General features: G+C 45.7%; 1 protein-coding gene across 1 annotated transcript in view; it reads right to left on the reverse strand.

Moving 5' to 3' along the window:
* slc25a26 (solute carrier family 25 member 26) overlaps nucleotides 1-12,500 on the reverse strand; it is a 51,367-nt gene that overhangs the window by 7,903 nt on the left and 30,964 nt on the right. Inside the window, exons 6-8 of the mRNA XM_070847608.1 lie at nucleotides 10,818-10,862; nucleotides 5,540-5,609; nucleotides 1,967-2,031 (exon numbers count right to left, since the gene is read on the reverse strand). Of these exons, the coding sequence (XP_070703709.1) occupies nucleotides 1,967-2,031; nucleotides 5,540-5,609; nucleotides 10,818-10,862 (180 nt within the window). The remainder of the gene's footprint in view (nucleotides 1-1,966; nucleotides 2,032-5,539; nucleotides 5,610-10,817; nucleotides 10,863-12,500) is intronic.

Genomic DNA, 12,500 nt, shown 5'->3' on the forward strand with positions numbered 1-12,500 from the left:
AATATCTTCAGGCAGGTCGATCAATAAGTTTCTACTTCTTCTTACGATCACGCGTCAGACACTGTTTCATACAGTGATGACTACTGACACCGGCTGTGGTTTCAGTCAAAACGACAGCGGTGGCAGCAGCGTGGTGCGCCGGCAGGAGACCTGCCAGCCCGAGGAGAAGAGCGGCGTTGTCCGGTGGCGGCGAGGGAGGTGTGCGGCAGCAGCGCGGCGTGCCAGGCGGGCTGCCAGCACTGCAGCCGGGACTCCTGCCCTGGAGGGGCTTCACACGTCCGCCCGCTCCGGCCCCCGTCTGTGCCAGGCTTCCTACTGTACAACGCCGCCCTTTTCATTCTGCCTTCCGTAGAAAAGAAACAACCCTCTCCTCCGCCGCCCTGGGACAGAAACCAACGTGTTCCAGCACCCACATTTCCTCCCCTCCGTCCCATCCAAACCGTCCATACCTATCAACAGCAGCCCTGCTCTCCCTCTCTCTCCCTCTCTCTCTCCCTCTCTCTCCCTCTCTGTCCATCTCTGTTCCACTCTCCTGCCTGGACTTGTCATCATTTGCTGCTCTGGGATACAGTTTTCAAAAGAAATGACATGTTTTAGGGTGAAACAGGTGACAAAGGAAGTTCTACCTTGCATACCTTCATACTTTTACAGTTTGCCGCATGTCTTAGTTCCAGTGTCTCAGCTGTGAGGGTTTTAGGCTTTTATTTGTTTTTTGTGATAATAAACTCAGAGTCTTTTAATCTAAAACTGCTGACATTTGCAGATGTCACCTTGGAGTTTAGGAAATTGTGATGGTTGTCTCCGTTGTCTCCGATTCACATTTCGTCTCCAGCTTTGCGCCTATAATCACCACCAAATGTGGCACACTTCTCCCATTATTAACAACAAATAGAAAAGCTGGTGTACGAAGGATGCCTGGTTGATGGGATGACACATAAAACCTCCAGTTCGAATTGTACATCACATCCAGCAAGTGTATCATCTGTGGATTTCATTTTGTCAAACACGGCACTGAGGTGTTATCGGCTTTACCTGTGCCGTCTCAAGTGAATCAACAACTCGGCCTTATACAGTTAGAACTGAACCTTGGTGAGGAAGCACAGGCCAAGTCCTCTGGTGGTGCTAAATGACAGCAGCTGCATTTCAAATAACGTTTACAGGAAGCTTTTTGTACCGCGCTGTCCCACCTACAGCCAACGGGCCCTCGCTTGGGATCAAGACTGAGTGTTTTGTTAATTCCAGTATCTCATTAGTTAGGAGGAGGGTGGGTGGGGGTGGGGGGTGAGGTATGAAACACCGAGTCTTCTCCAAGGACGGTGAGAGAGTGTGTGTGTGTGTGTGTGTGATCTGATTGGGGTAACTCACTGAACTCACTACCCTTTCTCACACACACACACACACGCAGGACATAGTGAGGGAAGCCAGACGTACAGTTAGAGCGAGCCAGAAGCGAGAGAGAGAGAGAGAGAGAGAGAGAGAGAGAGAGAGAGAGAGAGAGAGAGGTGAGGTGGGGGGGCTGTTTGAGAGGACGGAGAGTTAACAGGAGGGACACTGGCCTCCTGCTTCGCCTCTTTGTGACAAGCAGCCTTGAGATGGAAATTCCTCTGGTGCTGCAACAAGTCCTCACTCTGACACTAACCATGCACACAAACACGTCTTCCCGACACTGTCCATAGTCCAGACCGGGATGACAAATGTGTGTGTGTGTGTATGTGTGTGTGTGTGTGTGTGTGTGTGTGTGTGTGTGTGTGTGTGTGTGTGTGTGTGTGTGTGTGTCTCACACTGTCCCGGTGCTACCTCGGCCCGCTCCGTCTCGTATGCTGACACTGTTGAAATTTGCTCAGGCTGCGGGCCGGCTCAGCTCTCTGCCTGCGAGGCATCACCTGACAGCAGTGTTTAAAAGTCGCTGCCAGACGAGGTGATGCGCTCTGTGTGTGTGTGTGTGTGTGTGTTTGAGTGTGTATACCTTTGCGAGCATGATCCTGGTCTTCGCCACGTCAAGTGGAGTGGTAACAAATGCCGCTACCGCACCTACAAGAGGACACGTGCACACATTTAGCAAAGTGCGAACATAAAAGGCTCCTCTCTCTGCTCTCAGAAGAGTCTTTAAATATTGAAAATAAACCCATAAAAAACGTCCAATTACTTAACCACAGACACAGTAACAGATTAATTCAGCAGTAAACAGTGGAACTCTCGGCCCTCCGCTCCATTAAGTTCATAAAGATGATAATATCCCTCCTACGAGACCTTCCCTGTTATTAGACCACAAAAACCAGACAGACACACTTCTATTCCCACTGCCCCCCCCCCCCCTCCTACTGCCTCATCCACTGAGCTACACACACACACACACACACACACACACACACACACACGCCTTTTTCCAGCACATTCAAGCACTGATATACACACACCCATTTATACACACAGGCACTCAAAAAAATTCAGACACTCACACACACACATACACATAGATATTTAGGCCCCCCCCCCCACACACACACACACACACACACATAGATATTTAGGCCCACAAATACACACACACACACACGCACACACACTCGACCTCCTATGAGCTTTATAGAGCAGTCACACCCCATCTTCCCTCCAACCCATCCAAGTTGGAAGCTGGATGGGCGGCGCGATCCAGAGGTGTCCCCACTGAGCCGCAGTGTGTGTCTAAGTGAGATGCTGTGTGTGTGTGTGTCCAACTGCCACAAACATAGCAACTGTTCTCGGTAAATATACCCATATGGGCCACCGAGGAGCAATGTGACTGTAAGTGAGCTGAGGATACAGGAAAACATTAGGATCAGTGTGGTGTGACAGGGTTGTGTGTGATTTTTTTTTTTTTTTTCTTTTCTGAGGTGGATAAAACATCAGCCAGGATAAAAAAAAAAAAAAAAAAAAAAAAAGATACAGCGTTTTGTAATCCTCCCAATAAATCTTACACACGGAGCTCCGATATCAGAGGACCTAAGTTTGGCTGAAGGAACCATGTGATGTGATGTGATGAAGGTTAGACCCAAATCAGACGGTGATGTAATCTCGTCTCGTTTTTTTTTTCCTATGGCGGTTCAGATGGGGTCAAGTCCACCGTAAGTCAGCGCCGGGTACTAGTGGAGATATTTGGGGTGATTAAAGGCGCCTGTGTGAGCATTTCAAGTGTCAGGCAGGTTATGTACGAGAGGGAGAGAGAGAGAGAGAGAGTGTGAATTGTGATGTAAGGGGAAGTGGCTGAAACTTGAGGATCCCTCTCGGACAGCAGCTCAGTCACAGAGGGACTTGAATTTGATTCCTGCCTTGGTCGCCCCCCTCCAATACTCCCACACCACCCCCTACTCCCTCCTTTCCCCTTTTTGGCTAACACTGTCCTTTATCCTCCTAATTACAGATTTTTCAATCCTTTTCCGTACGTGTCGCAGTGTTATCCATATTCTGATACTACACATATGTCTCATTATGTCCATAATTTAGTCACGTTAAGAGTTAAATCTTTGCTGGCTCTAACCCATCTAATGTGAGAGGATACACCCTTTGTTTGACAGCTGAAAACATACATGACACACACCCCACTCTGCTCCTGATCCATCCTTTGAAGTCCACTGTCTGTTTTCCTCTGCATGTCTCGGCCACACTCTCACATCTCCTGTCTCCTCTCTCTCTCTCTCATTCTGTTCTGATTTCTTCCCCTCCTCTTCCCAGCGTGGGCCGGCCCCCCGGGTGGGGTGGCGCGGGGCCACGTCTCAGCTCCTCGGGGTGCCGTCTCCGTATCCCTTCTTCTCCCCTTCACCTCCGTCTCCATCTCCGTCTCTCCAGCGCCCCTAGAGCGGCTAACCTCAGGCTTCCTGTCCTGTCTGGCGTGTTGTAGCGCCGCAAGAGTTATGGACTGAAAACTAAGGGGCGTCCAACGATGAGCGGTCTGCGGATCTGTTCTAGTGAAATGTGTATTTTGATTGCGGTTCTGCTTTTTCAGCACGAAAAAAAGGTAAAGACTGAGAGGAAAGATGGATGATATGACATATTTTTCATTCAGAGCTATGATCCTGGAGTAACATACTATGTTGATACACAACCCTAGATTTATATTATTCCCTCCGGTTACAGTGATACAGTACTGCACAAGATTCAGCCCTTTTCTGGCTCTTGGACAAAAGACAATTTTTCCTGAAGGCATTAAACAAAATCACGAAGCACAAACATCAACACCAATACAACTAAGTGATGTCAGCGGACTCGATGAACCAAAATAAATTGTTGCAAGAGATGATGTAACTTGCCCTGCCCCAACAGATGCAACTAAACTAACAGAATTAAATGGTTTTACTGAAATGTTCTGCATCTAAAGCAGGCCAAACTCTTCCTGGATGATCAGGGCACTGGAGGATTACATTTACATGTGAATTAAGTTTCTTTTTCTGTAACATGTAAACAAAAGATTTTCTGAACCTTTGCACATCACTCCAGAGTCATTTTACAGGCCGATGGCAGTAAAAGTATTGGGGACTTTTTTATAAAACTAAGGCCAGTACACCAGATTCAGTGGGAAAATGTAAATCTTGTGAACCCTACAGGAGTTTTTCTTTCTTTCTGAAATAGAACAAGCACCTCTAGACCCTGTTGCAGTCTTTTAAGGATATGAAATGTTATGTTAACATAACATTCAATATCCGTAATAGTGTTCAGAGTATTGTGATTATAAAACAATGTCCTTATGCTTGATGAGGGCGACACTGGGCTTTGAGACCTTTATCAGAATTACCAAAACACACAACTGTACAACACCGACACTGACCACATTGATCACCTGATATCTTTGAATTAAGCGTCTAGCTTCCGTCTAGTATTCATGTCTCGCTTTTTATAGTCTGATTTAATTCTCTCTACTTGCCGTTTCTTCCTTTCCCCTATTTGTCTTGTTTTTAAGTCCACTCCCGTTCCCCTTTTTCACTCCTTTCCTGCGCCTCTCCCTTTCCCTTAAACCACTTCAGGCCCCAGCGCTCAGGAGGTCGCGCAGCTGCAGGGGCCCATACCCAGGAACCAGCCTCTCACATCGAGGTCGCTCTCCTCCCTCGGTTGTCTGTCTCTCCCCTGATACTCATCCAGGCTATGACAGAACCATTAATGCCTGCCATGATATGATTTTCATTGGCTGTGGTGCTTGAGAACTGTGATAATGAGACCTTTTAGAGATAACAATGCAGAATCACTGTATGGACGAGTGCCATTTAGCGCTATAAGAGAGCCACGTTTAATAAAAGGGGCTGAAATTATCGTCTCTCGTTTCCCTCCATCCATTCTTCTCCACTCTGTTCTCCTTTCTTCTCTGATCTGTTGTGCAGGTGAGGATGTGAGTTCACCTTTGTGGAATCTTATAAGAATGTGGCTTTGGTTACACTTGCCAATCTATTCACCTATCCATCCATCCATCCATCCATCCATCCATTTATCCCTTCCTTCCTTCTCCTATCCCTTCTTTCCCCCCCTCCTCCCCCTTTGCCTCTTTCCCAAAGCAGCAAATAATCCTCTGCACCTGCAAAAGCTCCGCACACTGCAGCCTGCCAAGAGTAGAGCGTGTGACCTTGCCTCCACGACCACAGAGTCTGGGAGAAAGAGAGAGAAATGTCGAGAGAGAAACGGAGGGTTGTCGATAGAGGAGGATGATGAAAGAGGGAGAAAAAGGGAAGAAAGAGGGAGACAAAGAGAGAGAGAAGATTGTAGTTAGTGGAGATATCAGACACATTGAAAACACATTGTGAACCTTGGTCTGGTTTGGGGTCCGGGCCCACGGCTGGGAACTGGGCTGTCCGGTTATTTTTGTGTTGCCTTTTCTCCCCAGTGATGTCATGCTACTTGTTTTCCCAAGAACTGGGACGGGACAAGGGGGAGGCAAGAAGATATGCTGCAGCGCTCATGCTACAGTTTTACACATTTGATCCAGATGCCATCATGTTGGAGTACAGTAGGTCAGCATAAATTCACATATCAGCATGTCATTTTATTTGTTGAAGGTTCCCTTTAACATCTCAACATCTCAGACTGAAACTAATTTGTGCCTCCCTCCCTCCCTCCCTCTCGCGCCACCAGGTCCCTCGTTCATTCGTCTTAGCTCAGCAGCTTAGCGGAGTCTGTCGCTGAGCAGCAGCACTGATGTGTCCCAATGACCAAAAGAAAGGACAGAGAAGCTCGGATCATAAGACACCGTGTGACTTCATTCTCAGCTCAGGTTGCCGTTACTCCACTGTATCTTTACATAGCAAGTAGTTATTTAATGCTTCATTACAGTTCTGAATGTCGTGTAGAAAACCTTTAACATTTATATACTGGAACACAAAAAACTAGTAAAGTATCATTAATATACGGGGTCTCAAACTGGCTAGGCTGTTCTGTCCAAAAGAGAAATGCTTTAAATTGTTTTAAACTACAGTGTAAACACATCTTTAGTAGTCCAATGCTGCTTTCGATTGTATTCCTGAAGAGCTCTCTCCCTGTAGAAGAGACAGATATAATCAGCAATTAACTGAGTGTACAACAATAATTAGCTATCCACCCGTCTTGAAACTGTGTATGACTGAGGTCAATTTTTCTTTTAGGAATAGAAAGATAGTTTCAGTGTCAGGTTTGCAAGAGCTGTTGGTTATATCTTAAAAGATAACTCCAGTATTTTTAATTCTCTGTCTTATTTGATGTATTTTGGCTCTGAAATGACTGGTAGGTACAATAACTTTTGAAATTGGTCCAGTAGGTCGCCTCCGCCGGCAGAACACTGTGAACAGGCTGTAATTGTTGAAATGTCATCCCTTCGAGGCAACTGCAAAGTCAAAGCACGCTCTGTACAACCGCCTTAGATTCTTTTTCAAAGTCTCTGACAACATTGCAGAAAGGATCCCCACAGAGAGAAACCTGTAAGATCCAATTCGTTTACCCAGAAATAGCTGAGTTGAATGGCTCGGTTCAAACCACCAGACGCAATTGAGAAAACCAGTAGTTTTACATGGGGGTCTCGATCAGTTAGGTTTGTGTTATTGGGTGACTTTGGTCTTTGAAAGAGTTTGAATCAAACACAATATTTGTGTAACACACAATAACACAAACAAATTAACCAGTTATGCAGAAATAGACCAGCTGCTTCAGTGTTCAAAGTAAAATGACTGGTTTTGTTAATGGAGTCTGGTGGGTTTGAATAGCGCAATACAATGGCTGTTTTCTGGCTAAACAAAAAGGATCTTACTGTTCCATCTCTGTAGGGATGCTGTCCGGAGTGTTTGTCAGAGACTGATATCAATCTGTCAGTGGCAAAATCAAGCACTTTTAGCAGACATACATTACAGCCATTGTAGCCTGTTCGCTGCCCATTCTCGGCCTGCCAGAAGAGGCTGCTGGACCAATTCCAAACGTTTGTCCCAACCAGTCATTCTGAACCCAAAATGTGTAAAAATAGAGCCCGGGTTTAAAAATACTGGAGTTATTCCTTTATATAGGCCTTTCAAGACATTTTGACATGTTACAGCAGGAATAGTGCAAATAATAATATTAATGTTGGCTGAATTCCATTTAGCTTGTGTATTGTCCATGCTGACTGGCAGTCACACTGTCATGGCTTACTGGGACATTAGAAGAGAGCAGAGCCAACATTAATCTTATTAGTAACAAGACATGACAAGGCAAGACGAATTGAGCAGATCAGACACTGATTTAATGATTTACATTAAATAAAACATTTGGGGGGGTGAATAATAATTAAGAATGACAGCTCTAATACTCAAATAATAAAATAATGGATCTAATGATATATGGAATGAAATGCTTGATGGTGCATTTATTTTTGCTGACAACGAAATCATTGGAATTATTTTGTCATGCAAATTTATTCTGAGAGTTGACAATTCAGTTCAAATGACCCGTCAATAACTACAGTATTTGGAAAATGAACTTCTATGTGCATTGACCAAGGGATTAGACAGCTTTACAGGCACCACAAGTCAACTTACACTCAGGAGATTTACTGGAAAACAAAGCTAATTGCACAATTGTTGTCAATAGAGTATACAGCTCATGAATATGTAGGATTAAATGAATTTATCCTCACATCACTGGGTTGCTTGCCCAAACGTAACTGACTACTGAGTGAAACCTCCTGATGTTTTTTGTTTTGAGAGTGAACTCTTCGTCTCTCTTTCTCCCCCGACTGGTTTCAGCAAAGCCATGAGGTGGCTGACAATGCAAAGTTAGTCTTTGTATGAAATGTATGTGGACAGCTGGGCCGCCTCAGGCGCTACAAGGTATGATTACTTCTCAGGGAGAGCAATTGTGCAACAGCATGGAGCGATTACTAATATTTTCTCTGTCCATCCCCCTAACCTCCCTCGTCCCGCACCCCCCACCCACCCTGCGAGTCTAATCTGTTGCACGTTATCTCCGTTCTTGTTCTATCTCACACACATGGACGTCACCCAAACCATATGTGGGTGTACAACACATGCAAACACAAACAAGTAAACACACAGAAGAACACAGAGAGGAGAAGCACTGGCAGAGTGTGTGTGTGTGTGTGTGTGTGTGTGTGTGTGCACACTCAGGATGCGTCATGTGTATTCCATTAGAGGGCAGATTAAAAAGGAGATTTTGTTTTCCACATCAAAGGCCTCACGCTGGGGGATTCCTCTCTCTCACTCTCCCTTCTCCATCCCTTCCTCTTTGTTTCATGAATAAATAATAAGGGGTAAACCTGCGAAAACAAACTTTTTGACCTCTGAACCCTCGTGTCAGGGTCGTGGTTTGCACCTGGGCGACTTCCCACAGGAAGGAGGTGGTAGGTCTGTGTGCACGTGAGCGTGTCGGCATATCACGTTTGCATTTTCGTGCGCGCATGTGTGTGGGGAGACGGCATCTGCGAGTGCGTCCGATTGGTTAAAATTGGAATTCCCATCATGCCTCTGACGCAAAATTCCTTACAGTTTTTGTGGCTGGTTCTTGGTGTTCGATCGTAACCTAAATGTGTTACACCCTCCCGTTTCGCTCGTGTTGTTTTTGAGGTCAGAACGGATTGGGGCGAACTGTGAGCCTTATTCTACAGTTGCTGATGGGAAAAACAACTGAGTGAAAACCACAATATTATGAAATTAATGTGTGAAAGAACAGCGAGGATTACTCACATGGATACTGACGGCTGGTGTGAGAAATCTCTGTGCAGTTACTAATGTGTAAAATTCCTTCAAATGCTGTGACTTGCATTCTTAATTTATAAAATCCCCTGAATATGCCTCTCCGTGATATTCCAGTTGAACTTAGTGCACTCTATGAAAGGATATGTCTGCTTACTCCTCTACCAACAGGCCTATAGCAGTTGGTTGGTTTTCTCCCTTTTCCTCTTCCCGATTATCTCACGGACAGCTGTGCTGGCTCCTTGTGAAATAAAAAGAAAAAGGCCATAACGCAGCACATTACTATCCCACAAAGCAGATGGGAGATCATGCCACACACATGGACTCTCAAATTGCTGCACTCTGGCAACTTTGGAACTTAATCACTTTATTCTTGTTTATGAAAGCCTCTGAACATCTTGGTGGTCACTCTAAAGGAATGGCAGTAAAAACCTGTTTGGCTGCAAGTAGTTGCTTTTTTTCATTCTCCTTCCTGGACTAGTCAGCTAGTCTGTGCCATTGTAAGTGAGGAAACGCCTCATTAGCTTTTTAGAGCACCGTATTAATGCAGTGAATAAATATAGGAGGACTAGGGAGAAGGAAGCTAATAGATGGAGAGGAGAGGAGAGGATTCCAGCAGTTCAGCTCTACGCCAACGGACGTGTCCAGATGGCCTGAAGAGAGAGGGCTTTTGACTGGGGGACAAAGAGACACTTGTGAACGACAAAATGCAACTCTCACAAATGCACGGCCACACTCATACGTATATGTACACACACACACACACACACACACTCACACACACAGCTGTGCAGCGTATTGTTCGTCTTAGCTCGGCCGTTAGCTCCCAGCGCCGATGGAATGTTTGACTGTCCGCCTCTCGCGGCTTGAGACATGATGTCACTCCAACAAAATGCCGTCTCTTCAAAGAGAAACAGCTTTTCAGGCGTTCGGGGCCACACAATGAAAAGAGAGGAGCCAAGAAGAGAAGACGTAGGAGAGAAAAGAAAGGGAGAGAGACGAAAGAAGCTGGGAAGAGACAGACCTGCAGGACTGGATGTGATCGAGATAGAATTGAGGGATGGCTTGATGGTAGTCGTGACAACCCATTAAACCGGGGCGTTTAAAAGTCCCATTTTCGCCTGCCACAGTCATACAGGGAAATGCAGGGGCTAATCCCGCTGTAAATGTGTCAGCGTGTAAGCACGCTATTATAACTTTACTGCGGATTTATCGCGGAGAATAATTACTGTAAATAACGGTGCTGAGGAATGGTGGAGAGCGGAGGGGTGAGGGCGGATGAAATAGATAGATAATAAACATAGAGAGGGAATTAAAGGTATATTCAGCGATCCTAGTGCAGAAATAATTCTAATTCTATCTCCTCCCGACCCACTGGCTGTCCGTTTTGTGTGTGTGCTGAAAATACTAAATCCAGCGTCCGTACACAGACCCATAAATGAATAACAAACACTCACACAACACCTTTCCAGCGCAGGGCTGAGGGGAGGAGGGAGCGGAAATAGGGGGGGACGGGGGGGACGGGGCAGTGGGAGCATAAGGGACAGTAAACCTGGCACATGCTAACTATCTAAATACACCAACTAAATCACTGACTACACCTTTAAGTGAGTTAGACAAACATTTACGGAAAGATCTGATACGTACCTTTAAGTACTCCCAAAGTGGAAACTGCACCAGCGAGAACGGGATCTGAAAAGCAAGCAGAGAGAGTTTCAGTCATCAGGATCATCTCAGCAGCAGTTTGTTTTTTTTTTTAATTTTCTGGAGGTTCAACCTTCATCTTTAACCTCCAATAACCTGCACTAGTCATCCCTGCCACCTTTCGCGGTTCCCTCTCTCTTGTCTGACTGCACCCTTGTTCCTTCTCACTGCTGATGATTAATGAATGAGACGGGCTGTGGTCTGGCAGTCCTGAAAGGATGGATGGATGGATGGATGGATGGATGGATGGATGGATGGATGGGGCACACTTGGAAAGAGGGATAGGAGGATGGAGGGAGGACTCCAGAGTGATGGTTAGAGAGAGAGAGAGACACTAAACTGGCTCAGACTGGAAGTTACAGCGGGAGGAAATCAATGGCGGTGCCAAGGCAAGGGGCAACACAGTCAGACCACACACACACACACACACACACACACACACACACACACACACACACACACACACACACACACACACACACACACACACACACACACACACACACACACACACACACACACACACACACACACACACACACACACACACACACACACACACACACACACACACACAGGAATGGGCATACTTTACACAAACAGACTCACACTAACTCACGCAGACATCTATATTCCCTTATTCGCTTGGAGAGACGCTGCAGTTACACACACGTGTATCCTGTCATCCTGCGCTGCAGAAATGGCAGAGCAGGACAGGAAGGAAGAGAGGGAACAAAAACAAAACCAAAGAGAGAAATAAATAAAAGTGACACTTAGTTGTGTCATCGGTCTTTGATCACGGCAACAAGAGGATCATTCATCCATCTGCACCGCCTCCTCCAACATGTTCCATCAGACTACGTTAGCGCGTCGGTCAAAGCCGGTCTGATCTAACTCTGAGTCAGCCGGAGCACAGACGCAATACACGAACTGTGTTTATGCCACTTAATGAGCTTGTTAGGAACGTACTCCAACTGAACTGACCTCATGTAAACACTCAATCTGAGGTAGATTAACTTAAAGGGTATCTGATGCATCTGCTTTCTGAGAGTATAAAACTTTTTAAGGTCTTTGTAATGACTTAGAGTTTTATCAAAGGCCATTTTAAAAACAAAAGCAGGGATATAAAGCTGTCAGAACAAGTGTAAATTCTACTGAGCGCAGCACGTTACATTCCTGGAGGGAACACATTAACCCTTCGGAGTCTAGTCACATGTTGCACGTTTGAAAACGTAAAGCTGTGACACAAGCATGCAGGTGCTCTATTCAAAGACTGTTGGAAAGCGGACACTTCAAACTTTTTACAAGTGTTTGAATTTTGCCGATCGGCCTATTAAGACTAAATTTATGAAGAGCCGAAGTCGCGCACTACAGCTCTTCTAGGAGTTAGAAGATGCTGAATCTGGGGAAGAACGTTCTGATTCTGAGGAAGACTCCTTTCAGAGGATGAAGTGGATGCTGCGCGTGAAGACGAACGAGAGGAGGTGTCCGCGCAGACCCCCGCTCCTCCAAAGATCCAACTAGTTCCTACTCGGATTTTGTGTTTCTTTTGCACTTTTACATACAGTGTGTCCAAATATTATGTCAAAATAAATAAATACTTGTAGAATCACATAGGAGAGGGTT

This window comes from Pempheris klunzingeri, chromosome 2, assembly GCF_042242105.1.
Source record: "Pempheris klunzingeri isolate RE-2024b chromosome 2, fPemKlu1.hap1, whole genome shotgun sequence".
Lineage (NCBI taxonomy): Eukaryota > Metazoa > Chordata > Actinopteri > Acropomatiformes > Pempheridae > Pempheris > Pempheris klunzingeri.